Source organism: Thunnus thynnus, chromosome 19, assembly GCF_963924715.1.
Source record: "Thunnus thynnus chromosome 19, fThuThy2.1, whole genome shotgun sequence".
Taxonomy (NCBI): Eukaryota; Metazoa; Chordata; class Actinopteri; order Scombriformes; family Scombridae; genus Thunnus; species Thunnus thynnus.
Genome location: NC_089535.1, coordinates 10,814,005 through 10,829,266, shown reverse-complemented (window position 1 = coordinate 10,829,266; position 15,262 = coordinate 10,814,005). Strand labels below are relative to the sequence as shown.

The window sequence follows — 15,262 nt, the reverse complement described above, 5'->3', positions numbered from 1 at the left end:
GTTAGGGTAAGTCTGTGAGACTGCAGGGACACCCTTATCGTCCTGCCACCTGACGGAGGTTTGAGAGTAGCTGTCACAGGTGTCAATCATGACATCACACCCGCTTTTTATATTGTCAAACTTATTAGAAAAATGAGCACTTGGACAAACATCAGTGTGATAAGAACTACCTAAAATGACAGAAATCATCTTATTTCACATGTACTTTGAATTTTTTGTTTGGCTCATGTCCTATCCGCTAACATGGAGGGGGCGGGATTTATGACCTGTACTGCAGCCAGCCACCAAGGGGGCGATCGAGATGTTTTGGCTTCACTTTAGGGGGAGCTGTCATGACGTCCATATTTATACACAGTCGATGGTATAAAGAGGCAACTGTTCAACATAGGTGGTGACGCTTTGTCAATGCTGTGTTCACAACTTGTTTCCACTGCCCCAAATGGCCAAAAATAAATAAATCAGTTGATCTAATACTCCATTCATTGATTTATTTATTTTTTGCCACTTGGAAACAGCACAACAAACTGTAAACACAACACTGACATTACTCGATGAAGCTAAAATGGCTGACCAGGTGTCTACTTACACATCAAGCATTTATTTGGAGTCGTGTTTCTTGACACCTGATGAATGTAAGTCCAATATTCACTCTCCTCTGAGCTCTGTTTTGGTCTGCACCAAATCCTGAGGGAAATATCTGGCTCTTTAGCTGCTAAATACCCCACTGTTTTCACCAGCTAGTCGCTAACTTTGTCTGTTTGCCATTTAAAGCTGAGCGTGTAGTGTACAGTTGGTTTTTAGAGAATTTATTAGTGGCTTATTGGGTGAGGAGGACAAATATTCCTGCATTGAAATCTGAAATTATTCACATTCCTCTAAATACATCCCTGTGTGAGCTTTTCATCTAGATTGATATTGTGTGCTGAGCTGCGCTTTTCTTTGAGGACTTAAGACTCCTTCAAGAAGCTTTTTTAATTGATAGAGTCTGTCTTGTCAGATTTTATGGCTTTTCCATCACTCACTCTTTTTTAGCCTTCACTTTATCTTTCTCTTTCTCCCCACACCTTTTTCTCCACCGCTGCCAAATTGTCTTTTTAGACTCTGCTCAACTTGAGCCTCAAAGAAAAGAAAATCTCCTCTCCTTTCAAAGTGGGAAAATCCTCTTGTCACACATGAAAGAAGCGTGTAGAGTTGACAGACGATTGAGTGATAAGTCCTCATCTGACCGTAAAACAGTGGCTTGGGATGTAATATTTTATAGCAGCCACTCGGGAAAGAAACACAAGATTGCGCAACATAACACACTTATCTTCTGTCACGTTTCCTCTCGGTACAGTCCGCATCTGTATTACCTATTCCCTTTCATCAAGATAAGGAGCTACTGTAACTCTCTGCTCCATACTGTCATTCCTGTGCAATAACCCCCACTGTAATATTATAATCTTTCAAGATGAAGCTGTATTTAGTTTCTGAATGAATAATTTTCTATGGGCCTCCTCTCCCTCTTCTCTTTCTCTCTTGTTCCATTTCTAAATCTCTGATCTTTTCCCTCAGATCTTTTCCTTTCTTTCTCTTATCCTTAACTGGCTTTCTTCTTCTTCCTCTTCTGTTCGCTGATTGAGGAGGTTTGCATACACAGTATAAATAAATTACTGACAATAACCAGATTATGATAATAGTATGATTGAATCATTTATCTGGTTTACAGTAACTCAACTTCAGCAGTAATACAATTTGTTTGATAATCAGGTTGATGTCGAGGATGCGTTGTAGTTACAGGAAATATCTTATTAGCGCTACAGAATAATAAATAATAGTGAGTAGATGAGTACACAGAATCAAATCACTGAAAGCAATCGCTAAGGTGTATCCCCTCCACATTTCGCAGCTCCAATTTACAATTAAAAAGATTGATGATGAATGTTGGTCTGTTAATCGGGTTATGCTTTCTCAGATTTATGACATAATTTGACTTACATAACCCCTCTGAGGTGTTTACATGAAAGTTTTAATAATCAGAGTGCTGCCTTAATCCAGTCATAATGAAATTATATTTGTGCATGTAAGCACTCTGAAAGTCATCCCTCCTCTCTCTTCACTGTTTCATTTCTCCTCTCCCTCCGCCAGATTTGCTTCTCCTACTAATAACCCTCCTTTTTTTTTTTTTTTGCAATTTTGACACTTACAACTAAGAGACAGGGATTTCAATTTCATAGCAATCCACACTTTTCTTTTTGCCTTTCTTCACCCTCCTGTAAACTGTGAAATCCTGTTTGTTAATTGATTGATTTCAATTCAAATCTCAGAACGGAATGATTATGCAGTAACTCTGCACGCGCGTGTGTGTGTTTGTGTATTTGCCCATGTGCATCTGTGTGTGTAAAAGAGAGATAAGGAGAGTAGAAAAATGAGAGGAGTAGAGGAGGAGTGAGGAAACAAAGTGGGCACACGGGTGCACGACTTAAGTCTGTGTTGTTGTTCACCTCATTAAATTTGAGAGGGAGAGCATGAGAGTGTGTGCGTGATAGGTCTTAATAAATCTCTCATAACTGTGTTCAGTGATCAAACCTGCAGCGGTGTTTGTGCAACGACTGGCCATACTCAAAGTGCTGTATCCGGCTGTGCTGTCACACAGAACAGAACGACAATCCTACCAAGCCATAAAACTGAATTCCCCAAAACTGATGTGATTCAAAACGACAGCATGATGCACATAACTGTGCACCGAGACACGCACTGTGCTCTCAGTGCTAACATGTAAAACAAGCTGTAAATATGCAGAAAAAGATTAACACACACACGGATACATGCAGCCATATACCTGTAGATGATGCAGGCACAGTCCCTGCAGGTCCCACAGTTCTCAATGTCCTGTCCGGTTCTGTATGAATGTCTTCTGTTGAAAAGCAAAGAGATGACATATCAGGGGTAAAATAGTAATGTTGTGTGTGTGTGTGTTTGTGCGTGCCCATAAAGATATATTCAGGTTACTGTCTCCCTTGTTGAACCGATTTTTTGGCACACGCACCCCTGCAGATATACCAATCTCCTCTCTGAAATCACCCCTGATCATTTTTTAATGAACGATACCCCTTTCAACTGGCTCAGGCTGTTACGTAAACCATGAGTCACTATATCACTCCAGGCATAAAATAATGCTTATGAGGTAAAAGTCAAGTCTGCATGCATTAGACTTAGCTCCATCACTGAATTCTTATACTGGAACACGCAAGATATGTCACTTCATGAGACAGATGGCCGTGCTGTCACATGTTCAAACATTTGCAAAGTATACTATTGGCATTAGTGTTAACGGTGTGATTTGGATTACGCTGCTCAGATATCAGTCAAGCCTCTCCATGGATTCATAGACACACATCCATCGTCTCCTATCCTAGAGTTTTCCTCATCATGTACTATTTTGGTTTGATAAGGCGGGAGAAATTACTAAGCAGCTTACAATGAAGGAAGCAGATTAATTAAAGACTTGATGAGAATGGTAAAGGGTTTACACTAAGAGGCATGGAGCATATGAAACCACCAACACGATGATAGCCAAATGCAGATTTTTATCTATCCCCGCCTGCTGCATACATGCATGAAGAAAGAGCTGCTGCAAAATAGGTGCAACCAGTCTCCCAAAAGGCGCCCTGTGGTCTGACATGACATGAATTCTTTAGCATATCAAGAGTTGAGACTTGCATGACTGACATGAGACTTCATAAAAATAACTACCCTGCCTTCTGTATCGCTTTTAATCTGGTTTTTGTTTTTTTCTGTTGCTCACCCTGCTGTTTTCGGTTTCTTGCCTTCTCATTCTTACCAAATTTACATTGTGTTCTGTCCACACAGCTTTGTTGCCAAAGTATTTACAATGCTTACAATGCTGGGATTGGCTATAAATAGAGGAACTGCATCACAGCAAAGCTTAGGCACAACAACCATCTATCTGTAATATTCATAGCACATGATGCAGGGAGGTTGTTACCGCTGGGTTGTGGATATTCCCTTTTTGGAGGAGAATAATATGCCCACAACAACCCACTTTTCGGCTCCATTCCTGGAGCGAAGAGACAATCTTTTAATGCAAAACTATATTCACAATATGATGCCTGCCCATCATTTGTTTTTGTGTGGAGAGCAGATTCTTACTTGAGAAATTAACTGTCTTGGAATAAAACAGCAGGTATTTAGGCAACATGCTGACATTTACTTTGCAGGTCTCAAAAATAACAGCAACTCATTATTTACACAGTCCCACTGCTCTTTCTTCTTTCATTTCCTTTGTTCTTTGTCTATCTATCTATCTATCTATCTATCTATCTATCTATCTATCTAAGCAGCTTTTTCAATTTAATAACAGAAGACAGAATGTAAAAGTTGGCTTCAGATTACCAGATGGCTCTTCACACTACACTTGGCCCTGGGCGGAGAGCCCCCGTTAGCCCTGGGTTTACAGCTCAGCCTGAGGCTTCCAGTCATTTCACATTTACAACTTCAAATGTGGGATAGCTCCTCGTTTGGCCAAGGGCTTTCACAGTACATTTAAACCCAGACAAACCCCTTTTTCAAACCCTTGATTCGACCCTGGGCTATGCAACATTTCACACTTCTGTTAATACTACCTTTGAACAGCACCTTGGACATGTGGTGTAAAGAACAAATAAGGTGATTCTGTGTCATCTACTGTATGATGGGGAACCCTAAAATTGACCTGGAGTAAATTTTGAACATTTAAGACATAAAAGTTGACCCAGGAATACTCTAACCCAAGTTAACACTTGGGCTAGCACAATGCGAGAGAGAAGCCTCATTTTTAGCCCCACTCCAGAGCAGGGTTATCCCTGCCTTTAGCCCCCAAAACACATGGTTAAGATCATTTTTGTGTGAACTGAGGTTAGAACAGTTCTCACATCAAATCAGTGAAGATGGCACTTTCATTCTCCAATCAAATTGTTACAGATGCATGTCTAAATTGTGTGCAGTGAGCCCTGAACACCGTAAACAAAATAGTCAGTGTCAATCCTGGAAAACAGCCCTGCATTAAAACAACACAACATGCTACTTTGGTGGGGTGTGTTGTTTCAGGTAGAGGTGAGACAATGAAATACGAACCAGGAAGTCCATTTTGAGTTTGAAGGCTTACCAGACACCAAAACACTGCACAGCAGTGTATAATAGTATGAGACAGGACTCTTTAACTGTTAACTTTTTTAACTAACTGGAAAGTTATCATGGTGGCAGTCATTTATCTTTTGTTGTTCACATTGCAAAGTAATCTATAGGGAATAGTGCTTGCATGTATTTGATTGGCCAACACTGCATTGCATTGCAGCAAAAGTTGAGCCACGTTAAACTTTTTTGCCAAATGACACTGCGTTTTTTTTGCTGGAGCCTTGTGCATCAGAACCCTGCTGAGGTTTTTTTCTTGTTTTTTATTTGTCTTTCTGAACATCTGAAACAAACTATTGAAACAAAGTTAAATTAGCCTTTCTAAAGGCTTAGAGATTAGGGCTAACCCAGAGCTAATTAAATGCAAGTGTGAAAAACCTTTAGAGAAACTAATGTCAGCATGTGGCTGTTGTTAATCTTATAATAATGAGGTAAGCATGCTGTAATGTAAACATTATGATCTCACAAAGGTCTAATAGAGCTCAGAACATTGTTGATTAAATAGGTTTGTAGCTTGGAGTCAGTGTGCAGGCATTACCTTTTCACTCTTATAATGTAAACCACCGAAATAACTGTAAATATTGCCTCACCCGTCTCGCTCAGCTTCCTTCTTCTCAAGGTCTTGAATGACATCCAGCAGGACCTTAATGGTGTTCTGGCTGGTCTCCAGGACACCCTCCAGGCTATGGAGCTGGTTCTGCAGGCTACGAATATCATGCAGGGGTCCATTGGGACTCAGGAGCTTCTCTGTCACCCTAGCCGGGTCCAATTTACACCTTGCACCAGACACCAACCCTCCTAGAATTTCCTGGACTTGTCTTAGTGTGTCAGCCTGGGTAGCAGTCAGGGGTCCAGCTGTAGGCCGCTCCCCAGAAGCAGAGCAGCCTCTGGCTCCAGAGCAACCCTGCTGGCTTGGAGGGAGAGGGTGTTGGCTGTTGGGGGTGTTGGGCCTGGCGTTGGCTCCTGAGCAGAGCATTTTGTGTAGTGCCCCAAGCTGAGCCTGGGCTGAGCTGAGACAGCTGGGTTTAAAACAGGCCTTGGCAGGAGAGGAGGAGGAGGAGGAGGAGGACTGCTTCTCTCCCTTCATCACAGCAACTGGGGGGGTTTGAGCTCTGTGCTTCAGAGAGCTGGCTCTCTCACAGAGCTTGGGTGAGTCTGTACATTTTATAGCTTCCTTTTTTTCCTTCTCCCTGTTTTTATCTTTCTCGTTGGCCTTGCTGTCTGCCCTGAGCATGGGTGTTCGGATTGCAAGACCTGGTGGATCACTTCCCTTTTTGCGTGGTGTATAGGGTGGAGGTGGTGGGGGAGGAGGTGGAAGTCGAATGCCCCTCTTATCCTGAGTGTTGTAGGGGGCCTGAGAGGGGGGTGTGTATGGTGGTGCGGCACGAAATGTAGATGAGTACAGAGGAACAGCTTTAGTTGGAGTTGCACAAGGTTGTGCATTTGGAAGAGTGGACACATATGTTTTCACAAGCGGAAGTGGAGAAGTGCAAGATTTTAGTTTTGGGACTGGGGAAGAGTAGGGTGGTATGCCTGTGTTGGCAGAAGAGGTATTTTGCAGAGCTTGACATGGGATGTTACAATGAGATACAGTTTGTATCAGAGTGGCATAAGAAGGTGAACCAGAAGTGTGATGAGGAGCATGTGGACCAACTGGATGTGTGGTGGTGTAATATGATATGGAGGTGCAAGACAGGGCGGTTTGAGTTACAAACGTACAGGGTGTTAGATTTGTAGGAGGTGTAGCGTTTGATGCATTGTGTGGTGGTTGATGTGTTATGTTTGGGGCAGTGGTTGGATGTCTGGTGGGCTCAAGAGGAGTCACATTGAGGGTTACAGTTGGGGTAGGGGTGGAACAAGTAAGAGGAGTGGATGATACTATGTTTGAGATAGGGGAGGTGCACTTTTGGGTGGGGCATGGCGGTGCAGTTGAGGAAGGACTGGAGCAGACAACAGCTGTGCTGGGGGTTGTTGGTGGCGACACAACAGTATAATAGGGAATAGGGTGTTGGATAACAGTAGGTGCAGAAGTAGAGCAAGGAATGGACAATGCTATGGGCGGAGGTGGGGTGGTACAAGCTGGCTTGGTTGGAGAGGAGCAAGGTGGTTTAGCGCAGTGTTCAGGGGTCTGTGTTGGTGCACTTGTAGGTGGGGGAGAGGTACAGTAAGGCACAGTAGTTGTTTGGGTGGCGGAAGGGTCTTGAATCACAGTTGGGGATACTAGACTCTCAGATTGAATTTGCATTGAATTGGGTGATACTGTCAGTGATGGGGAAGCACAGGGTCTGTAAGTTTCTGTCTGGCTAGTGCAAGATTGAGGATTTGGAGGAGATTGACAGGGAGAGTCTGTTTGTATTTGAGTGGTGCACTGTTCAACATTTGGAGGTAGGGTTGGATGAGAGGTGGCATTTTCAATTTGGGTTGTGCATTTTTTGTCACTCAAAGGTGGAGATTGATTTCTACTCTCAGTTTGACTTTGGGCGGTGCAATACTTTGAATTTAGAGGTGGGCAGGGGCTCTCAGTTTGAACTTGAGTGGTACAGAGTTTGGTGTTTGCGGGAGGCGGGGATGGACTGGGGCTTTCAGTCTGAGTGGGAGTGGTGCAGTAGTGCACTTCCTTTCCAGGATCACTTGTTGTCCTATTCAGCCGCTTTCTCCTCCTGACCGCTGAGGGAGTGCTGCTTCCCTGGCGCTTGGGGCCATCTCGGCAGGGTACAGAGGAACAGTGACATGGCTCAGTGTTGTGAAGGACTGAAGGAGGACAGCTGTGCCTTGAGTTTTTTACCACAGCAACAGCTGACTTAATGTCTGTCCTGGAGGCTTTAGACCTCCTTTCCACCACAGTTCGATCTGCAGGTCCTGGAGGACCATTCTGATCCTTGGTCCCAGGCAGCAACACATGGTTGTGCGTAAGGTACTCATCTTGAGAGTCATGTTCATCATCCCCATCCACGCCAACAGAGTCCCCAAGGCTGTGGCTACGTTTGTGGGAGGAAGAGAGGGACTGGGGTTTTTTCAGGCATGGGGAGGTCTGGATGGCTGTGCTGGTGCTGGTACTGGGCTTACGTGTCATTGGCAAGGTTAGGGAGTTAGTCTGTGGTGGTGCCCAGCATCGACGTGTAGGACCTGGAGTCAATGGATGAGGAGGGGCTCTGGCTAAGAAAGCAGCCACCACCTCTATAGTACTTGCCATGTCCCCACGCACAGCCCCAACCACAGAGGTTTGACCAGGTAGACCCTCAGTCCGTGGCCCATCCCTGTCAGTCCATGGCTGGGGTGACCTGCTGCTGTGTTTGCGAAGAGGATGTGGGCTGTCACAATTTGTGGCAGGCCTCTGATGGCTATTGTTTTCTCCGGTTCCACTGTTGCCACTGCTGCTGCTGCCATCCTCCAGGTCTTTAAAGCGAACCTGGTGGGTGCGGTTGCGGCGTCGCTTGAGGCGGCTCTCGATATCTGGGGAGTCTCGGTTGAGCAGCACAGAGCGCACAGTCATTGTCCCAGGCAGCTTGTCCGCCAAGGTGCTCTTGCCGTTGGTTTGGCCTGTGAGCAAGTGGCTGGGCTCTTTGCTCACCATTTCTCTTCTCTCTCTCGCTCCCCCAACATCCACAGGTTCTGCAGGCAGTTTGATGTTGTGAAGGCCTAGTTGTGTTAGTGCGTCAACAAAGAAAGTGATCTCCCTTTTACTGTATATTCATTATAACAGTGAGAGATCTGTACAATGGATTGACTGAGTCCCAGTTTCATCACAGAACACACTGGGGATATAGTCGTCTCTTTATTGGATTGTGTGCAGCTGCGCAGGTTATCTCAGATGTATACACCAAGGACTTCCTTTGCAACTAAGATTGTCCTCAGGAAGAGATGGATTACCATATTCACAGTTCAAGGTGTAGTAATATTAAGCACAGCAAGTAAAAATTAAGTATAGATCACTGTGATAAATGCCAACCCAAAGAACCTTATGGGTCTCTACTCTTATACTCGTACAAAAATAAATATATGCAGCATCAAATATTCTTTAAAATGAGCATGTGAGAAGTGTCCAAACTGTTCTGTGTTTTCTGAAGTTGTGCACTTTTGCTCCTTATTCCCATTTTTCTGTAACTTTCCAGAGAAATTAACTCTTGATGGAGCCGTAGAGGTTACCGGCAAGTAAGCAGGGAGGAAGGGCTTGCAGCCTGTCCATCCACCCATCCATCCATGTTTCCATCACATTGGCTTGTCTATTTGGTGGCCACTCCTTCTCCACCTGCTTTGTCCCCTGGGCCCTCAGGGGATTGGATGGCCAAAGTATGGACTGGGCCTGCATGCTTCCCCATAATAGCCTATCTCAACTTTTTTTTGACTCTCACTCCCTTCCTTTTATCGCTCTCTTTCAATCTTTCTTTCTTTTCTCAGCTCTTCTCTCGGTGACTCATTCTCTCATGGTTGAAGACAGCATGAGCTCCTAAACAGAGCAGAAAGACAAAGACAGGAAGAAGAGGTGTAAGAGATTGTAATTGTTTCCATACTATTGCATTTGCATTGAAACACAATGTGCTTGTTCTCCGGGATAATGAGGAAGATATAAGATAGGCAACTATTTTAAAAATGCATGAGAGCAGGGTCAACACAGAATGGAGAAAGAAGACATCAGTTCAGAAAAAGTAATGAAAGGATGGAGGTGGCAGAAGAAAAGCAGAGTGTAGGAAAAACGCTGGGTATATCATCAGCGATAGCGGAATATCCACCCAAAACAAGTGAAAATCGAGATTGTAATTAAGGCCCATTCACACTGGCTGAAGGGGATACTTATAGCAACAGCAACAGTAGTACTGGTGGTGTTCAATTTTACTCCTGCTCATGAGCACACAGTGTGACTGTTATCATATTCCTCACATGCGTGTGTCTTACAGATTTTTCTTTTCCGCCATGTTTAACAGTCTGTGGCCCTGTTATCAGTCTTTGATGATCTGCCATGGTGACATCCTTTCTGATTCATCTGGTCACTGTGTGACAGTCTGTCCGCCATGCTGTAGTTAGTAGTATGTTCTCGTCACTCTGATTCTGTGGTCTGTTTTTGACGATCTATTGCCTTGATACGTATATATATATATCACTTCCATTTCCTGTCTGCGCCACTGGCAGTCAGGCGTAATGCTGTCGTTCGACTTACACTTCTATGGATCTGTGCCTTGTTATCTCCCTCTGATAGCCTCTGACACTGACAGGCCTGGGCTAATTCTGTGTGCGAGTGTGACTGGCCGTTACTCTGTTTCCCTCTCGTCTGTGGGAGGGGTAATTAGTGACTCCTTCACAGCTCCCAGGTTATTTAGGGAGAGAGATACCCGAGGGGCTGCCACTTTTATTTACGTCCACTGTTTTCTCTCTTTCTTTCTCTAGCTCTGAAGAGGAGGAGCTTTGTCACAACCCCTCTAAAAACATGGTTATTAGGATTAATTATGACTAAAGTCACAGCAGACAGAGCCTTGAGGGAAAATATCAACCATATACACTCAGATATATTAATGTTTTCTGAAACAAACGACAGGATTCCTGCTCATTTGACTTTCTTATCGCTGCAGTGTATACAGATGAGCTGCTTAACTATGATTCAGACGGAATGACCAAATCACTCTGGGTAATGATAGCTACACATTTGCTCAGGCATGGAAGACTGAATCCTGCACTACAGAGGCTAAAAAACAAAAGCAAAGGTATATGTATAGCATACAGTAAGCAAGCAAGCAAGCAAAGTTTATTTATATAGCACCTTTCACAAACACTAGTTACAAAGTGCTTCACAGTCAAAGAAATAAAATAAAATAAAATAAAATAAAATAAAATAAAATAAAATAAAATCAGAATAAACAAAAAACAAAGACACCAGATAAAATATACAAGGAGAGAAGATAAAATAGACAAATTAAGATAAAATAGCACATACTACCCAAATGTCTGTCTGAACAAATGGGTTTTTAGCTCCTTTTTAAAACAGTCTACATTATCCAAGGACCTTAAGCTTGTTGGAAGACTATTCCAAAGCTTAGGGATGTTAACCTGCTTTGATATACACTGTCCATTTGTCCTTGATGGTGATTTCCTATCTTAATTCTCCCCAGAAAAAATCTGGTTTCCACTCCTCCTATTCATTACTGTAATATCCCATTTCACTCCGGTCGTCAGTCTTCCTACCCATTTCTTGTAAAAAGCACTCTACTTTCAACCTTCACCCTGACAGATTTTCCTCTGAGTTTCATCCACCAGTCGCAGAGCCATTACCCTTATTCACGCTACAGGGTGTCATCCTGATCCTACCTTCTTTCTATCTTTCTTCCATCTGGGCCCTCTCCTTTTCTCTTTTCACCCCTGTCACTCGCATCTTTCTTCCTTCTTTCGCCACTACTTGCTCCGCTGCAATCTCTCCCGCTGCCTCCTTTTGTCCCACATACACCTCCTCACTACAGTTCCTCCCTCTCAGTCTGCAAACTACCCTCGGATCACAATTTACGTTGACAGTTTAATGAATCCAGACCCTCTTAATGCTGCATGGGCTCACTCCTGTGGCTGAGGCCAGCCCTTTCCCACATGTGACATTTTCATGTTGAGCTTTATTGGCAGACAAGAGATAAATCACCAGGCAGGAGGAAGAAGGTGTGCAACGGCATAATGCCAGCAAGGGTCATAACTCTTTGCAGTTATTATTTAAGATTTACTACAGCCTCCTTGCTAGCACCCTACCTCTCTGAGAAAGCTTACTGTGAATATAGGCCTCTATCTTCTTTCCTGCGTGTGTGGTTTTATGGCGGCGTGTGATGATAATTCTAAGGTCACATCTGATCTCCCTGTGCAAAGCTGTGCTGACTCTAAGAAACATATCTGATGCATTTAAAATACAAGAGGCCAAGATTCTGGTTGCGCAGATCTAATAATATTCTGAGCCTTTCAGGGATGTTAGAAATTGCATCCATGCCAATAAGACACCTTTGGGTCTCACTGTGCTGAGGAGGTGTAAGGTGCTGTGGATTGAATTGTTATGTAAAAGCATGTCAGATCAGATTGTCTAGGCACGCTTAAATTTGTCAGACAGGACCGAGATGAAGAGGAGGCAGAGAGAGGAAGAGGAAGGAGAGGAGGTAGACATGCTTGGTTATATTTAGAGATGCTATGAGACACATAGCAAACTGAGAGGAGTAGGAATCTGAATAAGTAGGAGGGAGAAGAGGCGGAGGGAGACAGACAGGCAGAGGTAGGGGGACAGGGAGCAAAGCAGGAGGGAACAACCCCTGGCAGCAGAGGAAATGTCATGGTTAGGGTTCAGTGAAGTGGTAAATCAGGAGCATCAGTGTGTCAGGGCATTTAAGGGGGAACTGGAGAGGAACTAAGAAAAGCTATATGATCAGTTATTGGCCCTGTGAGCACAAGGAAGGGTAAGAGTTATACCTGTGCTCTGTCAGACGAATTTACGACACAGTCAGCTCACAGAACAGATGCAAAGTGCATGAGCCTTTGTGCTGTTTGTACTGTTGTTCGAAGAGATCTCACATTAGAGAGCAACTCAGTGAGAGTTGCTTGTAGATTAGGATTTTGTGTGTAGCACAGTACAGCAGTGTCTTAGAGGGGGGTGTTTTGTTTTATTTGAAACAATAAAAGCCAGCAAGCACATTAAAAAAAATTGTAATGTAAGCCCATAAAGGACATAGCAGGCACAAAGAAACAGGCACAGATTTGTATCTAAACAGATCCGCATGCATACATAAGAAATGCTGAAGCAGAAGTCAACAACAATCTAGGACTGTGCAGCTTTAACAAAATGTTATTAGACATATGTAAAGGAGAGCACAGCACGCAAGTAAAGGCATCTTCTTCTCTGGTCTGGGATCTGCCCTTGAGAATCTATGAAAAAAAATCCTTCATTGATACCAGGAGCAGGAAACAGTGTTCCTCCAGTGTAGTTGCCTCTGACTGATGAAATCTTAAGCCTGATCATGCTTAACAACAAATTAAATTACACAAACAAACACAAATTAAATTATATATCCGAGGCGACACAGTGAACACCACCATTGTTATTCCTGTCAGACGCCTGTGTAATAGCTGCAAGATGTAAATGCTGGTTTGTTTGTTTATGACTGTGTACTGGCATCCAATTTGGCCAGTTACATTCAGCCATCACAGCAAGCCATATTTCACCAGGCACCGGCTGGAGCATAAGTTTTGAAAAAGCACCCACGTCCACAAAAAGAGAGCTTGAAATCAAAAGTTTGTCATGTTTTTTTACTGCCTATACGTGGTGATAATCACATGATAGTCTGTTGTTGCCAAGTGTTTAATGTATTTCTTGTTCTGTGAGGACAAGGAACAGTCTAAGAGTCACCATTAGCTGTTAGCGTTCTTTATATTCTTTGAGTTCCTACAGAAATACATGCCTATTTGAATTTTGCAGCTCTAGTCACCAACAATAGAAAAGATATTATAGTAGCAGCTAACTGATGAACACAGTGGAGCAGCTAAGAAGCCAAATATTTCCCTCAGGAATTGGTAGAGGAAGTGAATATTGGACTTACATTCATCAAGTTGCCAGAAACACAACTCCAAATGACTGATAATGTTGCTCTGCATCTGCTGTACGTCTAAATAGGCAACTGTTTGCTAACAAGTTCACCATATTGACATGATAATATGACAGTGTTATGTTTACAGCTTGTTTCCGCTGCTCCCAAGTGGGCAAAAAATCAGTTACTGCAAGTTTTTAGCATAGACTGGATAAAAATACTGGACGTAGCCACTATGACATCACCTATTGGATTAAAGCCTCGGGTTTGGCATTTTGATTGTAGCCATCTTGGTTTTTTAGAGCCAGAAGTGATGAGAAGTGACCACATTTGGACAAGAGTGTGGAGCTGGGGAGGAGCTGAGGCGGGCCGAATGAAGCCTGGTTGCTGAAACAAGCAACCTAGGGGCCAGCCATCTGTCACTTAAAGTGTCCACGTTCTTAATTATGCAAACTTTAAGCCTTAATAAAATTTAAACAGGTAAGTTATAAAAAAAATTGACCCCACATATAGTTGTCATGAATGGGGAAAAAACGTATCTGCTGTAAAGTTGGGCATTTTAACATGGGGGTCTATGGGAATTGACTTCCTTGTGGAGTCAGTCTCAAATGGCTATTCAAGGAACTGCAGTTTTTTAGCTTCATTTTTCAGCCCTGGAGGTTGTTGGGGCTGAAAAATTTCCTTCTCAGCTCGAATGCCTCAATTTGTTTATATATCCATTTGGATTACTGAAAAAATTAGAGATGTGGATGGCCATTCGGAGGTCTACAACCAGACTAAAGAGGTTCATATCTTCATTAAAGGTTTGCACACTCCATGCTGGTTTATTTTGATTTACAGTTGTACAGATGAGTCTTTGATTTTCTGTTCACCCCCTTACGCTTCACTTTGACTGGAAATCTGGGATCTGTGTTACACTAAAAACATCTTCAGAATTAACACAAAAAATGAAATGTCTGATCTTAACTTTGTCAGCCGGGATGTGAAAACTTTGATGATCGGTATCGCAGGACTGCTCTATAGCATCAGACCTTTATAATCCCAAAACTGCTAAATTTGTCAGTATTGTCGATATAACACTTTATTCATGTAACAGCACAGGATACAACTATTTCAAGATTATACTCACTTGCACAGTCATACGCAAATGTTCGCTTACAAAGTCACTGGCCAGCTCATTAATAAAGAGGACAGTGCAGCCACCCTGTTTGTTCCAGTTTCCTTGAAGGATGGCCGGTTTACTTCTAACTTTTAGAGTGTGAGTGCTGGAAATGATTTGTTCCATCTGCCCTCTAAATCCTCTGCCTAATATGAAATCCCTATATGTAGGCCAATGGATTGTGATAAGCATACTTAACCAACTGTGAGCAAATGTGAGAATGTTTGGGTATCTGTGAAAGAAATCCAGAGTAAACATTGTTTTCTTTCTTGCACTCATTCGGCAGCCTAATTGTCTTGTTCTCTGGTTGGTTAGTCCCTTTATTCTCAAGCCTTTGTGTCTCTCTCCCTCACTCGGCCAAGGGATTCAGAGAGTCTAAATGTTCCAAAGGTCTCTG

General features: G+C 43.1%; 1 protein-coding gene across 2 annotated transcripts in view; it reads right to left on the bottom strand.

Moving 5' to 3' along the window:
• Window positions 1-15,262, bottom strand: part of LOC137171069 (mucin-2) — a 35,232-nt gene that overhangs the window by 17,891 nt on the left and 2,079 nt on the right. Inside the window, exons 2-3 of one of the 2 annotated variants that reach the window (XM_067574808.1) lie at window positions 5,763-9,619; window positions 2,822-2,896 (exon numbers count right to left, since the gene is read on the bottom strand). In XM_067574808.1, coding sequence (XP_067430909.1) covers window positions 2,822-2,896; window positions 5,763-8,746 — 3,059 coding nt within the window. In that variant the 5' untranslated portion in view covers window positions 8,747-9,619. The remainder of the gene's footprint in view (window positions 1-2,821; window positions 2,897-5,762; window positions 9,620-15,262) is intronic. The other variant, XM_067574809.1, reaches the window with a different exon arrangement.